General features: G+C 40.3%; 2 protein-coding genes across 8 annotated transcripts in view; one reads left to right on the forward strand and one right to left on the reverse strand.

The window, feature by feature from the left end:
- The first annotated feature begins 692 nt into the window (after positions 1–692).
- On the forward strand, positions 693–3,590 carry rpl8 (ribosomal protein L8). Its single transcript, XM_034213577.1, has 6 exons — positions 693–737; positions 1,358–1,501; positions 1,591–1,732; positions 2,319–2,537; positions 2,679–2,794; positions 3,393–3,590. Exons 2-6 carry the CDS (start codon positions 1,364–1,366, stop codon positions 3,549–3,551), a joined length of 774 nt encoding a protein of 257 aa, XP_034069468.1. The 5' UTR covers positions 693–737; positions 1,358–1,363; the 3' UTR covers positions 3,552–3,590.
- Positions 3,591–8,178: 4,588 nt separating this feature from the next.
- The window catches only part of usp9 (ubiquitin specific peptidase 9), a 39,043-nt gene continuing 32,293 nt past the window's right edge, over positions 8,179–14,928 (reverse strand). For 6 of the 7 annotated variants that reach the window (XM_034213571.1, XM_034213574.1, XM_034213569.1 and 3 more), the window contains 3 exons: positions 13,748–13,777; positions 12,151–12,249; positions 8,179–10,602 (listed from right to left, as the gene is read on the reverse strand). In XM_034213571.1, the coding sequence (XP_034069462.1) occupies positions 10,342–10,602; positions 12,151–12,249; positions 13,748–13,777 (390 nt within the window). In that variant the 3' untranslated portion in view covers positions 8,179–10,341. The remainder of the gene's footprint in view (positions 10,603–12,150; positions 12,250–13,747; positions 13,778–14,928) is intronic. The other variant, XM_034213576.1, reaches the window with a different exon arrangement.

Below are 14,928 nucleotides of genomic sequence, written 5' to 3' on the forward strand. Positions count from 1 at the left end.
CTACAAATGAATTGAGATTTCCAGACAAATGTTCTTTAGCAAGTGTGCAGAGCAGTGTTGATTTAAAATAGCAATTTGAAGGTTGGATATTTGTAAACCTTTTTTTGTGTATATATATTAATAATTTAAGATGTAAATGAATTCCAGTTTATTTGTAGTACTTTCTATTTTGACTGTGACATTTGGTGGCATCAATGCGTGCATTTGATACAGATAATGGAGCAGTTGCTTTAGGGCCACAGTGTATATCCCTTAAGGTCAAATAATGAGATCCTCGACCTCCACCCCCCTCTCGCACCTCCACACAGAGCCCCCCCACATATCAAATCCCAACTTAACCCCTGTATATATGGAATATTAAATATTAAACTGAATATATAAATGTAAAATGTAGTGTGATTTTAAGTCCAAGAGAAGCTATGGAGCAGAAAGTACTCTGCCAGCCAGAGGTGATTTGTTACAGAGAGAAAGGAAGGAGGGGTAAAACATATATATACATGTTAATATAACCTGCATGCATTTACAGCTATGTAAGAATTATATAATTGTACACGGAAGAGCACACAAAGACACTTTAATTATCCACTGTACAAGATGAACTCTCTCAGATGCACTTTATACTTCCTGAACGGATATGTGTATCTGCCTCCAAATCCCACAATGCTCTGCGGCGATTTCTCCGGAAGAAAACCTCAGCTTTTCCCCTTGCACTTCCTCTTTCCGTCAACGGAGTTTAGGTAGGACATCTTCTGTACGATTCCCTTGACAAAATCTGCTTTAAATCACGTTTTTCTTAGTTCATCCACTTTAAACAAACCTTTATTGTCGTAGATTAAGTGTATAAGAACCTGTCCGTTTGAGTATTTTAGCGTCAGAAGTTAGTTTTAAAGCATTTTGAGGTGTTTGTGTGTAGCTCAGCGTTGACATGGTTAGCAGTGTGTTGCGGCTAAAGGGCCGGCAGCCACTGCACACAGGATGTATATCTGTATTTAATGAATACCGTTTAGGGAAGAGGGAAATAATTTAGTTCGTGAATAACTGACAGTGAGTTAGGAGCAAGATTGTTGTCTTGGTGTCAAACACTGTATCGTACCGTTAGCATGAAGTAAGTTACGTTGCAAAGTGTGCTATGCTAACGATAGCCTAAAAGTTAAGTATTTTGCTATGTAAATGTGAGATACAAGTCGCTTTTTAACCTAGTTTTAGCCCGATAATAACATGGTCGCTGAAGTTCACTTCACTGAAAAAAGCTAATGTGTTTATTAAAGACAGTATATATCTGTAAGAATTAGCCTCAATGTTAGCACTCACTCACATGTCAGGCTGGTAAATAACGCTGTCTCTCGTCCTGTTTCAGTACACGATGGGACGTGTAATCAGGGGACAGAGAAAAGGTGCGGGCTCCGTGTTCAAAGCCCACGTTAAGCACAGAAAAGGTGCTGCTAAACTCCGTCACATTGACTTCGCTGAACGCCATGGATACATCAAGGGGATCGTGAAGGTAAGTGAAGACTGACACTGTTTTTAGGACCATATGGAAGTCTTACTGGATAGGTGAATACTGACATTGTCTTTTCTCTGCCCTCTCAGGATATTATCCATGACCCCGGCCGTGGTGCTCCCCTGGCCAAAGTGGCCTTCCGCGACCCATACCGGTTCAAGAAGAGGACCGAGCTCTTCATCGCTGCTGAGGGCATCCACACCGGACAGTTCATCTACTGCGGCAAGAAGGGTAAGAAAAGTAGACTGATGGATGCATCTTAAAGCAGATGATCATAGTACTCTTGTGTGTAGTCTCAGCTATACCCAAATCCTATCATTAGCATAAAAGCCCTATTTAGATATATAATGTTGCTTTTTAGACTCGGAAATATAAGTCCCTGTTATGTAAATGGATCAAGCTGGTTTGAAACAGCCATGGGGGATGCTGTTGTATAGCTAGCACAGGGCCTATTGATGGATTTAAATAATAAGTTAAGAAGTCTGCTAAAATGCATAATATGGCTTGATTTTAGTAAGAAATACTGAATGCAGTTTTCTTTTGAACGTTCAACTAACTTGCAAATCTTACAGAATCTATTCCATGTAGGGGGTCTTTATTTGGTGTACAGGCATTAATGTTGCCTCAACACATGGCATTATTTTAAAACTGTTGGCCTAAAGTGACATCAAGTGTTGTGAAATTAAACTGTAGGAATAGTGTTCAATGAACAGGTTCTTTTTAAAGTGCAGTGCTTGTTATCGGGTGGAGTTTGGGTTACAATGTTGGTTGGAAGTGTATGATTGAGTGAATGTCTTTCTATGTTTTTACCTCACAGCTCAGCTGAACATTGGCAATGTCCTGCCCGTCGGCACCATGCCTGAGGGAACCATCATCTGCTGCGTGGAGGAGAAGCCCGGAGACAGAGGCAAGCTGGCCCGCGCGTCAGGAAACTACGCCACCGTCATCTCTCACAACCCTGACACCAAGAAGTCCAGAGTGAAGCTGCCCTCAGGCTCCAAGAAGGTCATCGCCTCAGCCAACAGAGCCGTCGTCGGTAAGGACCCTCGCTGTTAACCTCGCTGCCACTTCGACATTGTTTGAAGCTAGTGTTGACAGGTGCTAAATTGGTGTTGGAACTTGAGGATTGGATCGAATCGGTGCACTCTGACTGACTCGGCTCTGTGTGTTTCTAAAGGTGTTGTTGCTGGAGGTGGACGTATTGACAAGCCCATCCTGAAGGCTGGTCGTGCCTACCACAAGTACAAGGCCAAGAGAAACTGCTGGCCTCGTGTCCGTGGTGTGGCCATGAACGTAAGTGAACACATTGTCTTATACATGATGCAAACAAGGTAACAACTAGTTTGCAACATGTTGGTCCCATGCAACAGCTATGCATGTAGGTCATGTTACCAGTATCTGGTGTTCTAGTGATGACAATTATTTACAGCAAGTAAATCTGCTGGACAATAAAAGAAAAGAGATGGGTTTTCTGTTCTAGGATGAGGTCGAGTTATGTACGTTTCTTGTAGTTATATTTTACTTTTTTATTCCTTGCACAAATCAGACCTTCCCATGTAAATGATTGGGGAAAGCTGCCATGTTCAATGTTATGGTGGAGGAGTAAAGAATTCGATTTGATGAATGCCAGAATTTGGGTATCTTATTGTGATAGTTTAGTGTAACAAAATGTAAAGTGATTCCATTATGAGTTAGTGCCATTTCAAGAGTTGGACACATGTGATAAATGTTCGGATCCTTTTGGGTATCCAATTATTTTGGTCAGGATAAAAAAGGGAACAGTTTAAAGGTGGCAGTCTTTCTGCAAAGCTTGTGTTTACGCTGAAGTTGGGTTCAATACATTACCTTAGGTTCCTGAGACTGATCTCCTTTTCTCTTCCCCTCTGTGCAGCCCGTTGAGCATCCCTTCGGTGGTGGAAACCATCAGCATATTGGTAAGCCCTCCACCATCAGGAGGGACGCACCCGCTGGTCGTAAGGTCGGTCTCATCGCTGCCCGCCGTACCGGCAGACTGCGTGGAACAAAGACCGTACAGGAGAAGGAGAACTAAACCTGACTTTCTTGATAATAAAAATGTGTTCCAAAGGATTCTAATCTCGAATGATTTTTATTTTTTTCTGTAGCCACACACTCACTCAAATGTGGGAAAGATGCTTTGATTTTAGAAGCCTGGAAATTGGGCTGGAAGCAAACCAGTTAATAATAAATCAAATATCACTATCGACTGAGAAGGAAACCTTACATCCAGCTTAGACTGCTACGGGTCAATGACAATAAGTCAATTTAAATGTGTTTTCTTATATCTACTTGAGAAAAACCCTATACTATCATTGTATAATCACTTTTGACAGAAATATTGTCCCGAAATGACAGCACTTTGAAAAAAATGGGTGAGAGGGGTTAAGGTGTCTTTTGTGTCAGGACAAGACCTCCAGTAAAAAGGCTGGTCCATCCAAAGGGACATTTTACTGTGCAGATGTTCCAACGTTTATTTGGTAATATACATTTAGATGTTTCTGTGACCCACAGATTCTTGCTAATATGGACCAAAGAACACATTTCACTTTTTAATTGAAGGTGTTTTAAAGACATGCAGATACTGAGAGTATCCACTGACAAAATCTGAACCAGCAGACTTTCTATTTTTCTTGGGACCAGTTACAGCGGCCCCTCCCTCTTAACCAGAAGTTAAAATAAACCCAAAATCATGTAACTCGTTTTAATGAGAATATTAATCTAAGTATCACAAAATTATTAGGTACATTTAAAGTCATTATTTTTGAAATACCAACTCAGGGATAAAGTCATTATTTCAAGAAAGTTTGTCACAGACAACTTACAGGACCTTTTTCACACGTATAAGCTTCCATCTTATTTTCTGTCACTGGCTAAATGGGCTGGGTTGTATTACAGCTGTGGCGGTTCTAGACCAATTTGACTGTGGGGGGGGGGGGGGGCCAGGCTGGGGACAGTTATTTTCTGAGAGGGCACAATAAATGCAGGACGAAAAGACAAAATGAAGTAATTGCGCATTAAGAAAACAATGCACTAGTTATTGGTATTTATTTCAGTTACAGAATCATTCCGATGACAGTATTGGTTTCAGCAACTTTATTACACAAAATAAAACACATTACTGTAAGTTTCAGCTTAAGTTATAGTACCTTTTTTGCACTGCCACCATATCATGAACAGTTACATCTACTGTACATAAGGGTGTCTGCATCCCAGGCTGTAGCTTCCTTCCCAAAATGTCACATTACAGCAACAAAATCCTGCGGTTTTTGTGACTTTTGGCAAACCGGTCAACAAATAAGTCAAGATTCAAAGCCTTTGACCTCCTTGACTCAATACTAAGCACACCCAGATTGCTCAGTCTCTCATCAGTTATGGTGGATCTGAGAAAAGTGTTGACCAGCTTCAATGTAGAAAAACTACACTCACAGGAAGCAGAACTGACTGGGATTGCGACTGCTATTTTGCAGAGTCTGAAGAGTTCAAAAAACACTTATTTATAAGGCTCAATGAACTGAACCAGCTCACCTGTACTATCAGGTCTCTGCATGCCAGTCTTCATTTCCCCATCTAAAAGTCTGCTGAACTGATTTACTTCATGCCCCAAGTCATCAATATTTGCATCATACAACTGAGCAAATGAAAACAGTTGTCTTCTTCAGAAAGGCATCACTTTTGGGGTTAAGAGCTTGGATGCTATTCATCATGTCAGTTTGTCTTTGAAAACCGTCTATTAAGCTCACTGAGCATCTGATCAATGACAGGGTAGAAAAAGGCTGTACGAAACCCGTGTGTATCTTGTTCTGTCTCTCTCTGTCCAACAGTAGTCAGTACGAAGCTTTCAACGCGTTTAGAGCTTAGTGTTTTTTGTCGTTTTGCTGCTGGCTGTATTGCAGTATCACATTGCTCAGAAATGTTCAACACTTCATCCCACAAGTTATCAAAAAATGACTCCTGCCTGAAGTCATTCAATGTCTGAACTAAAGACCCAACTAAGTCAACAGCTTTTGAAAGGTCAAGGGATGAAGATTGTAACATGTCAGAGAGAAGTTGTGTTTTTCCAAACACTTTACGGAGTGTTACAAGATGCACAATGAATTCTAGATCCAACTGTGCCAGCAGACCACGTGCCTCAATAGATCTCTCACCATTGCGTTCTTGGGCTATGTCTTGCAGTACTCGCTTGAGGGCCGGTAATCTATCCATAATGTTACGAAGAGATAGAAATCGGCATGCCCATCTAGTGTCACTCAATCGCTGGAGTTCTCTTGGTGCACCTTCGTACATCTCTCTTTGAATATCTAGCCATTTGGGGTGGACATACGACCCAGATGTGAAGACGTATAGCTTTTCTAGTAAGGAGAAGAACTGCTCTGCTTCTGGGACAGCTTTGACTGTATCTACTAAAACTAGATTTAGACAGTGAGCATTGCAATGAACATAAAAAGCATATTTAGCTTGCGCTCTGATTCTAGCCTGGACCCGAGTGCTTACCGCTCATGACAGCAGCACCATCATATGCTTGGCCTACGAGGTTGTTTTTGTATTCCAGACCGTGACTTTCCAATATGTGAATTATTTTTTCAGTAAGCCCTGCTGCCTCTAGCCTCTCTGCTGACTCAAAATGGAGAAAACTCTCCTGGATAGCACCGTTGAAGTAGTACCTGACTACAAGAGAAATCTGTTCTTTTGTTTCATCTGCCATGATGCTAAAGACTTCACTGTTTTTCACTTCCTGTTATTTCAGATCGAACCATGTCTGCAAGACAACACAGAACTTCATTCTGAATGATTTCGCTTGTGTACTTTGCATTATGAATGGAAGTCAACCTTTTCTTAACAGCTTTGTCATGGTTAGCAATTGTCTCTAGAATTGCCATGAAGTTCCCTTTATTATCCGAGCCTGCTGACTCATTGTGTCCGCTTTGAGCAATGTTTTGTGTCGCAGTAAGTAGCAGCACTTCAGCTATGGTTTTCATATGTTCCCGATTTTCTTGAACCGGTTTGTTATGTTCTTTGTCAAGTACATTTGCCACAGCTCTCCGATAGTCTTTCCGTGCAATCATTGCTTGCGTGTGCTGCTCAGATTTGGCATGGATTGCAAATCCCCCCTCTTTGTATGTAGCCTTTTTGAAACCTGAAGGTGAATCAAATTCAGTGTCTGTGCTTTTCGGAGGGCTAAAATGTCTGCAGGCATAACAATGAGCAGAGTCTGACATTTTGGAGTACTCAAGCCAGGGGTGAATCTTGTACCAGTCTGCCTTGAAACTCCTTCTCCGGTCGCCCATCAAGGTCCTTGGAAACAATTTAAAGTTTGGTTGCATTGTTGGCTCTTCTTTGCATTTGCTGATATCTGTGGAGAAAGATAAATATGTTTATTATTATTGTAACAGATCATTATAAATGACATGCACATTTACCAGAGCAATGAAGAACCACAAATTAGATATCTATATTAATAGATTTATGACACGAGGGAAAATGTAATGAATTCGTATCACACACACACTCCTACAAGAGACAAACCATTTGAACTGTAACTAAGATTAAAGCAGGCACATTTGTTTTTCAAAATCACAAACCTGATGTTCCAGCACTTGCGGATCTTTCCTCTGTCTCACTCTGCGACTCTTCATCTCCCTGCTCTGAACCCTCACTTTCAAGATCAGTCTCTCCTGAAAAGTCCTCAGGCTCTCTCTCTGTGGCAATCTGCACTTCCTGCTGTGTCTCTGTGTTACTGTCTGCCGCGAAAAAGGACATCTCCTTTTTTCGTTTCATTTGTGAAGAACTATAGAGCAAACACAACGGGGAGGACAACACTTCAGCAACGCAGAATATAAATGTATAACCGCTAGTTACATTTCACAACTATATAGCACAAAGACGAATGTATATCACGCTAAAAGCTTTCCAAACATTAATGCAAAGCTCACAAGTAACGTTTGAGCCTTTTAATGAAAGCAAACTGTTCGCTGTCGCTGATTACGTCTCCCACTAAGTTCACTAACGCTAGTCAACAACACTTACTGACCTTAAGTCTTACCTTGTAACAATTGAACGGATACAATAGTTTAACTCACCTTCAATTATCGTGGTAGTCTCTAGAAACGTAGGTTTCGATCTTGCTTGGATACAACAGCCTCTGATCCGAGATTAAAAGTTTGTTTTTCTTTCGCGCGCTTCAGCCGGACAGTGAAAGTGAGTGCACCGCTCTAATGGGTCCGACTAGAAGGACGAATAACGTTAGTTCCGTCAGCCAATAAATCGTTTATCCTTAACTTTTCATTTTCAGGGGGTCCAACGTCGGTGTTACGGGGGCACTGGACCCCGTTGACCCCCCCTAGAATCGCCCTGTATTACAGGCTAGGCGCCCCATTTAAAACATTGCACATTTTGTTGCCACATTAGGTAAAGTCATGCAGCTTAATCCAAAAGTTCTGCAATAAATCATACCTTCATTGTTATAGACTGTTACAGGGACATTGATTTAACTGTATAACCAGGACCTTCACGTGTGACACTATTAGTTTTAGCTCTGTGTACATAATGAAAAAGTATTCAATTACTCACATATCCTAAATAGTACATGTAAAAGTAAACCAACTAAACATGAAGCGGTCATTACAAAGGAGTCACAAAACATACTTTCTCTTCAATTTTTCCAAATATATTTGACTTTAAGATCAGAGAATTACATGTTTTTTGGTAAAATTGTGAATGTACAATCTCAAAGAAAATTCAATTTCTCTTATTTTCTCATTTATTCACAACTTTAATCTCAGAAGTTCAGAATCTTTTCTCTGAATATTAACCACCTTCCCCAGCTTTATTACTCATTGTCTTTTTTACCTAATACACCACATTACAAATGTTCCCTCTGGAGCTGGATGCAGAAACATCAATATTGTGTGTATAATTTCAGACTTTCTGGATGAACTCTTGTGATGCTTGGTAGATGTTCACTGTTTATTGTCCACATGTGAAAAATGAGACACGGGCAAGATTCCATGTTCTTTATTTGCTAAGGGCGCAATGCTTTTTTTGTTATATTTCTGTGCACAAAAAACCTCACAAAGTGAAAGTCCACATCGCGACTGTAGCTCCAGAATTCAACGTCACACCATGGCCAAAACAAAAGTCGGCAAAAAACAGGGCGCAGAACTCTGTACAGTCAATATCTTCTTTAAAAATAACACAAGGACAAAAATGTTCCTCTTAAATCAAATTCTATTTTTAGTGAAATACAACAAAATAAATTCTATAAAATAAGAGCAAAAATATTTAAATATAATACGATGGGCAGAATATTTTCATTTGCAGGAGTATTTGGTATGTTTTAGACAAAAAAAATGAAAAAATACATGCATTCAAGTTACCAATTAAATACAGTATTTACTGATGTTTACCTTTTTACTCCTACAGAATTACAAGTTAGCTCGAGTTGCAACATGACTAACCAGCCGCTATTCTTACGGTGAACCCTGCTGGGGAACCTATTCTCCGTGGAGCGACAGCGCGCGGGTTAGTTACTTCATCCCGAAACAAATCCATGCCGCCAAACCTGACCAGCTCCACGGCAGAAAGGCGGCCGATGGTCAACGAGTGTGTCTACGACTAGGCTCTATCGCAGAGACGGAGGTGAACCACAGTCTATCAAACACCAGATAACCCAGTGCAGATTCTGTTGCATATGTATTTCGTTTTTCAGATTTCCTAAATATGAAAGCTAAGCTGTCTATCCCACCAAAAACGGACTGCCAAATGTTGAAGTTGTAGGATTATAATGTGCAATTGAAAAGCCACTTATTCATACATTGGTTCAAAATATCGCCCTCATTGTAGATAGGGTAGATGAGTAGAAAAAAAACAAAACAAAAAAAAAGAAACCTAAGGGTCACAACACCCTTTTGGAGATGTGGATTAAGAACAGCTTTAGGTTGTTATGATCACAAGTCTTCCCTCGGGCTACACTATTCTGGTGAGAAGCCATGCTAAATGTTACAGCATATTAACTAGAGCTTCAAAAAGGATTGAATTAATTACCAGAACAAACAAAAAAGAAAAGAAAGGCAATGAGTTTCAGAACAATGTTGCATCACTGCTTTTTCACATCAACCAAACACCGTAAAAGTCCACCCAACCATTCCAGATCTCACACTAAAACCAACCACAGCTCGTGAGTTGATTCGGCATGGGTCATAAGGTTGCCAAGGAGCTTAAGAATAATAATATAATTATGATAATAACAATGCGTCCTTCTACAGTTGAATGACCAGTAACCGTCCGATGGTAGAACAAACTTTACTGCTGAGCATGGGTGATAAAACAAAGAGGAGTTGTTGTCTTCTTACAGGTTTTTTTGGGCATTTTTCTTATTTATAATATCCATTTTTGTTTTTCATAATATCTGCAACATCTCCCAACAGCAAACCACACAGAGTTATGCTCCTGGGGGATCTGAACAGTCAAAAACATTAACATACTATGTACACCTTTTCGTCGTGTAGACAAGCGCATCAGCATCGTCGGCTCTGGGTACATTTTCTTTATTAGAACTCTTTTCCACTCCCTCGCCTCTGCAGCCACCAGCAGGCCCCTGTCGCACCGTCAGGCAGCCCCAGGCCAGGGAAGAGCGCCCCCCCCCCACAGGCGAGAGGTGGCCCGGAGAGGAGGAGGAGGCCACCAGCTCTGCCCTGCCTTGAGGCCAGAGATAGAAAGAGACAGAGAGACAGAGAGAGGCCCGACGAGGAGCTCTGTTGACCGGAGGATGAGAGGAAGGAGAGCGGGACGATGGAGGCTCGAGGCACAGCAGGGGGGGCGGGACGTTACTCCTTAGGCGGGGCAGGCGCTGGGGCGGGGGCGGTGGAGGTGGTGGCGGGGGCGGGTGCAGGTGCAGGGGCGACCTCCTCGGTGCTCTCCCAGTTATCTTGTGCTCGCGGGCCTGGGCCGGGAGTGGGCCCGGGGCCTGGGGTGGGGGGGGTCTGGGCGGGCCCTGGAGTCGGGGCCGAGGCAGGACCGGGGCGCTGAGGGTTGTTCATGTGCTGAGCAGCAGGCCCGGTGTACGGCTGCCCATGGGGGTGGTTGTTCTGGGGAGGGGGGGAAAGGGGACAGAAATCAGTGGATTGTAAACAAGTGGTGACCAGTGTTACTGCCTTAAACCTTCAGTCTGTCTAATGGCCAGCAGGGGGCGCCTCCAATGGTCAGATTGTATATAAGTCTATGAGAACTTTACGAGACTCATCACAATACTCAAGTAATTATTTTCCTATTGATTTGTAAATTAAATATTAACATTACATATATAGAGGGAGCAGTTTAACAACGTATTATAATCAGTTAAAAACCTGTATTACAGTTGTTTAAGTCATTTTGATAGACTGATAAACAAATAGATGATTAACACAATTATTTAAATGTTTTCTCATTCCATTTATCTTTTGTTTATAGATTTCACAAAAGATTTCTTAATGGTTTCAAAATGTCATCATTAATAAATACTCCATTCAGTTTATTAAATGTCTGCAACAGTAAACTTCTAAAATAAGTTGACTACAAAAATTGAAAACATTGTTAATTACCATTTCCAAGTTATAGTAAGTAAGATCTGGTAACTTACGTTTAATTGAATAAAACGTAACCTTCAACCCTTTAATGAGCGTAATCTTTAAGTCTCACCGACAAATCCTATTAAAGACCACCAACAACAAACCAATCCCACTAACACATATTGTCCGTTCATCCAATGCCTGATCTCGTTGCTGTGCCATAAAGCACCGTTGTTACATTTAAACATTAACACGCCACGCTTCGCCCTGAGTGACATGTTGCTCCATCATCACGGACACGTCTGATTCCGAGTCGATTCGTGGCTTCCTGGGAGACGGGCTAATGCATTGTTTGCTTCGCTCTTTTAACAGGATTTGTTGACGATAACAGAAACAAAAAGAGTATTGCCATCCTAATCCTTTAATGATCCTAATCTTTTAACGGACATATCCGGGAGAAGTCAAAGGACTTAAAGGATCACAGCTGAACAAGCAGAGGCTGCAGATTTTTCTACATCGATGACTTGGTGGCTGATTCTCCTCAGACTGAAGAAAAACTAAGCTGCCCTATCAGTAACAATTAGACCGGGCACATCTCAGACTGTAGGAACAGTCAAGGATCAATTCTCTAAGGCCTGGCCATTTCTTTTTCCTTTATAAGCTGTTCATGACATTTTTGGAAAATGTGGTTTTCTTAAAGTTTTAACGTAAAAAATATGGAGTAAAGCAGAATTTTGGAAATAATGACATCTTTTTTTTTTTATTATTCATTTTGGTTTCTTGACGAGGCTCTGGAGTTTTTAGAAAGGTCTGGATCCCAAGAGTTGGAAACAATCCTATCAATGAAATGTAATTCTACAAATAGTGTAATATTATTGTCATTACTCTAACTGCAGAGTCAAAAACTAAAAACTAAAATATTAAGCTGCACAGTATTTGAATGTTCAAACTATTCTGTAAAGCCTTGTTTCTGGCTTTATTCATGGCTACACAAACTGACAAACCTTCCACTTCATGCACAATATGCATGAATAGTTACAACATACGTCACCGACTGTCATGAGGGTGTAAAGGTCCCTGAGACACTACCTGCTGAAACTGTGTGGTCCCAGGAGAGTGGGGGTACAGAGACGTGTCCTCTGGAGGGGAAGAGTCCTGATCATCAGGTGCTTCCTGTTCATCGGGCTCCTAGCAGACATGAAAGAAACGTTATCGCAAATTCATTTCCACTTTCAAAGTAAAAAAAGATTGTATTTTTATGAATTTTACACAGCAGGAATTGCTAGTTTATTTGGATAAAAACAGTGGGTATAATTTGAAGCTTTTGAGTTATGTGGGGAAGTTACATTTCCAACTGCTCTCTGTTATCGAGTAAATTATGTTTAAACGAGTTTTCATTTTGTGTGTGGGTGGATTATACACCCGAGAGCATCCTCTCAGCTGGAGAGCTGCGGCTAATTCATTTTTAAAAATATCTAAAACATGAAGTGCAAAGAAACCTCTGGAGGTCATCTCACTGTGCCACTTTCTATAGACAAGGCTGCACATACATGTTATCTTATTAATGTCAATTAACACCAGCCTGATCATTTAAGTGTTAATCACATATCTACGCTTCATGGTATTTTACATTTCTCTGTAACATACATTATAACGTGATGTAGTCTTAAGTGGAATAACAACAGGCTATCAACACATTTACATGAAGCTCATTTAGTACTAGATGACATCTAATGCAAAATTATTGACAACCCTGAGTTAAAGGTTTTTTTGTGAAACTTCGTTCAAATGTTCAAAATGTTTCGTTTCACCCATCTAACTGAAGAGAGTAAAATGTATGTTGGGTTCAAGTCATGTTGAATTATTCTGGCTACATTAGCATAATAGAGAACATAGCACAGTACAGTGATGTCCTCACAGTTTAAATGTAACTAATGTGAAGTTTTGAGAGTTTGTTCAATCAGATGCAGGTGGCTGGCGGCATCACAGTTTGAGTTTGGGGGAAGGAGTAAAAACAAAAACGGCACTAGTGTGAGATGGAGGACTATTCCAGTGATGTTGCTTTGGCGAATCTCTGTGCAGCGAGAGAACAAAGATGTGTTCACTGTGTGCCGCTGTAAACAGGATTTATTATGCCAGTTACACTAAAAGGCTGCCTGTGCACCTTTTCTTTTACTATGCGAGGGGACAACATGATGGAGGAGGGCAATTTAGTTTAATCTTGTATCTATGGTCACAATCTGTGTTACTACCACAGCATGAACATTGTACACAGTTTGAGAAGTGAACAGAAAAACAACATACATCTCAGGTATGCACTGTAGACACAACTGTTGACAACTCAAAGTGATAATTCATTTATCACTCGAGCACTTGATAGCTTTTCACTAGTCTCCTGTTTTTAACTTTTTATGTGACATTTGTTATCTTTTAAATGCATATCAAATAGGACAAAAAGAAAATGGCGCAAAGTTGACAAAATGGGAAAAATCAACGAGGACTCAACATGGCGTAATGCTTCTAGCCTCTGATCACTTTTAAAGCTACAAATAACTTAACATTTTGCAATTCTAGCTAAACAAAGTGTGAAATGTGTTGCATCTAAACATAGGCCAACTGTTTCTCTGCTGATTATTTAATACAATTTCATTTCCTTCTTTGATGTTGTGGTGCCTGGAATACTGACCTTCCCTGGGCTTCCCTGAGTACACTTGAGCTGTGTGTGGAATATTACAGGAGAAGTGTGTCACTTGACTGCATTTGTCAACATAAAAATACAGACATCTTATTTTAAGTGAGAACAAAAAATGATATTTGTATGCATTGTGAACTGCAGCCATGATTAAAAGACAAAACGATATTCAGCATAGCAACATATTCATGGCTGTAGCTTAGGGCGGACATTCAACATTTAATGACTTATTGGAAACACTTTTAGTAAATGGGTCCAATCAAATAAATGTCACTTTCATTTTTTTTAAAATCATACCATAACATTTCAGGACAGAAAAAAGCATTGGCTAAAAAACCCAAACAAGATCAATTTATAATGACATTAGATAGATAAACAATTAAATAATCATAAAAAGTATCGATTATTAATGTTACCATTAGTGTTATACATATATACCTTTACACAAAGTTAAAAGCTGGTCATGTTGTGTGATGTTTAAGCTCCTCTGGCTCATACACAATATATGTGGGATTCGTTTTTTACCTTCACTACTGTACACCTTTTTTAAAAAAGAGACAGTTTACCACAAAATCGAAAATAGATTTGTTTTAGTGAGGATAACCAAGTGTAGGAGAAATTGGCTGAAGACGTCTGCCTTTTCTCGTATACAATAGAAACAGATGGCACTTGACTTGTAGATCTCAAAGCAGCAACAAAAATGACTAAGACTCATTAGCAATGTCTTTCCAGAAATCGTGCACAGGTTACTTGGAACTGCTCACAAAATGGTCTGTGGACTATCTTTAGAAACCGGGTAATGATTTCTGAAGAGACATTGTTGTTGAATGGTTGGCACTTTAAAACCCACAAGCCAGATGCAATCTAGTTCCATTATGTTAGAGAGAAGGCAAACATCTTGACAGAACATTTCACAAAGCAACTCACAAAAACAATCTAGATAGTCACTGCCCTTTGCCAAACTGCCCCTTTACAATGTTCCCATGGCAACATCAGATATGTGTGACTGAGGTGTTTTCCCAAATATTTGCATATTTGCATGCAACAGAAAACTATACTTCTTCTATACTGATGTTTGATCAGACAAGTCTGATATGGACTTTAAGCAGCTGTTCTGAAATCCAGATGTTTTCCACATGTTTACCTACAAACAGTGTCCTAGAGCTGTAATGGTT

Source organism: Gymnodraco acuticeps, unplaced genomic scaffold, assembly GCF_902827175.1.
Source record: "Gymnodraco acuticeps unplaced genomic scaffold, fGymAcu1.1, whole genome shotgun sequence".
NCBI classification, from domain to species: Eukaryota; Metazoa; Chordata; class Actinopteri; order Perciformes; family Bathydraconidae; genus Gymnodraco; species Gymnodraco acuticeps.

Excerpts from the sequence above, each read along its gene's own strand:
- rpl8 (XM_034213577.1), top strand. The coding sequence starts at position 1,364 with ATGGGACGTGTAATCAGGGGACAGAGAAAAGGTGCGGGCTCCGTGTTC. Across the intron at positions 2,538-2,678 it reads AGCCAACAGAGCCGTCGTCG|GTGTTGTTGCTGGAGGTGGA; the intron begins GTAAGGACCCTC and ends GTGTTTCTAAAG. Across the intron at positions 2,795-3,392 it reads TCCGTGGTGTGGCCATGAAC|CCCGTTGAGCATCCCTTCGG; the intron begins GTAAGTGAACAC and ends CCCTCTGTGCAG.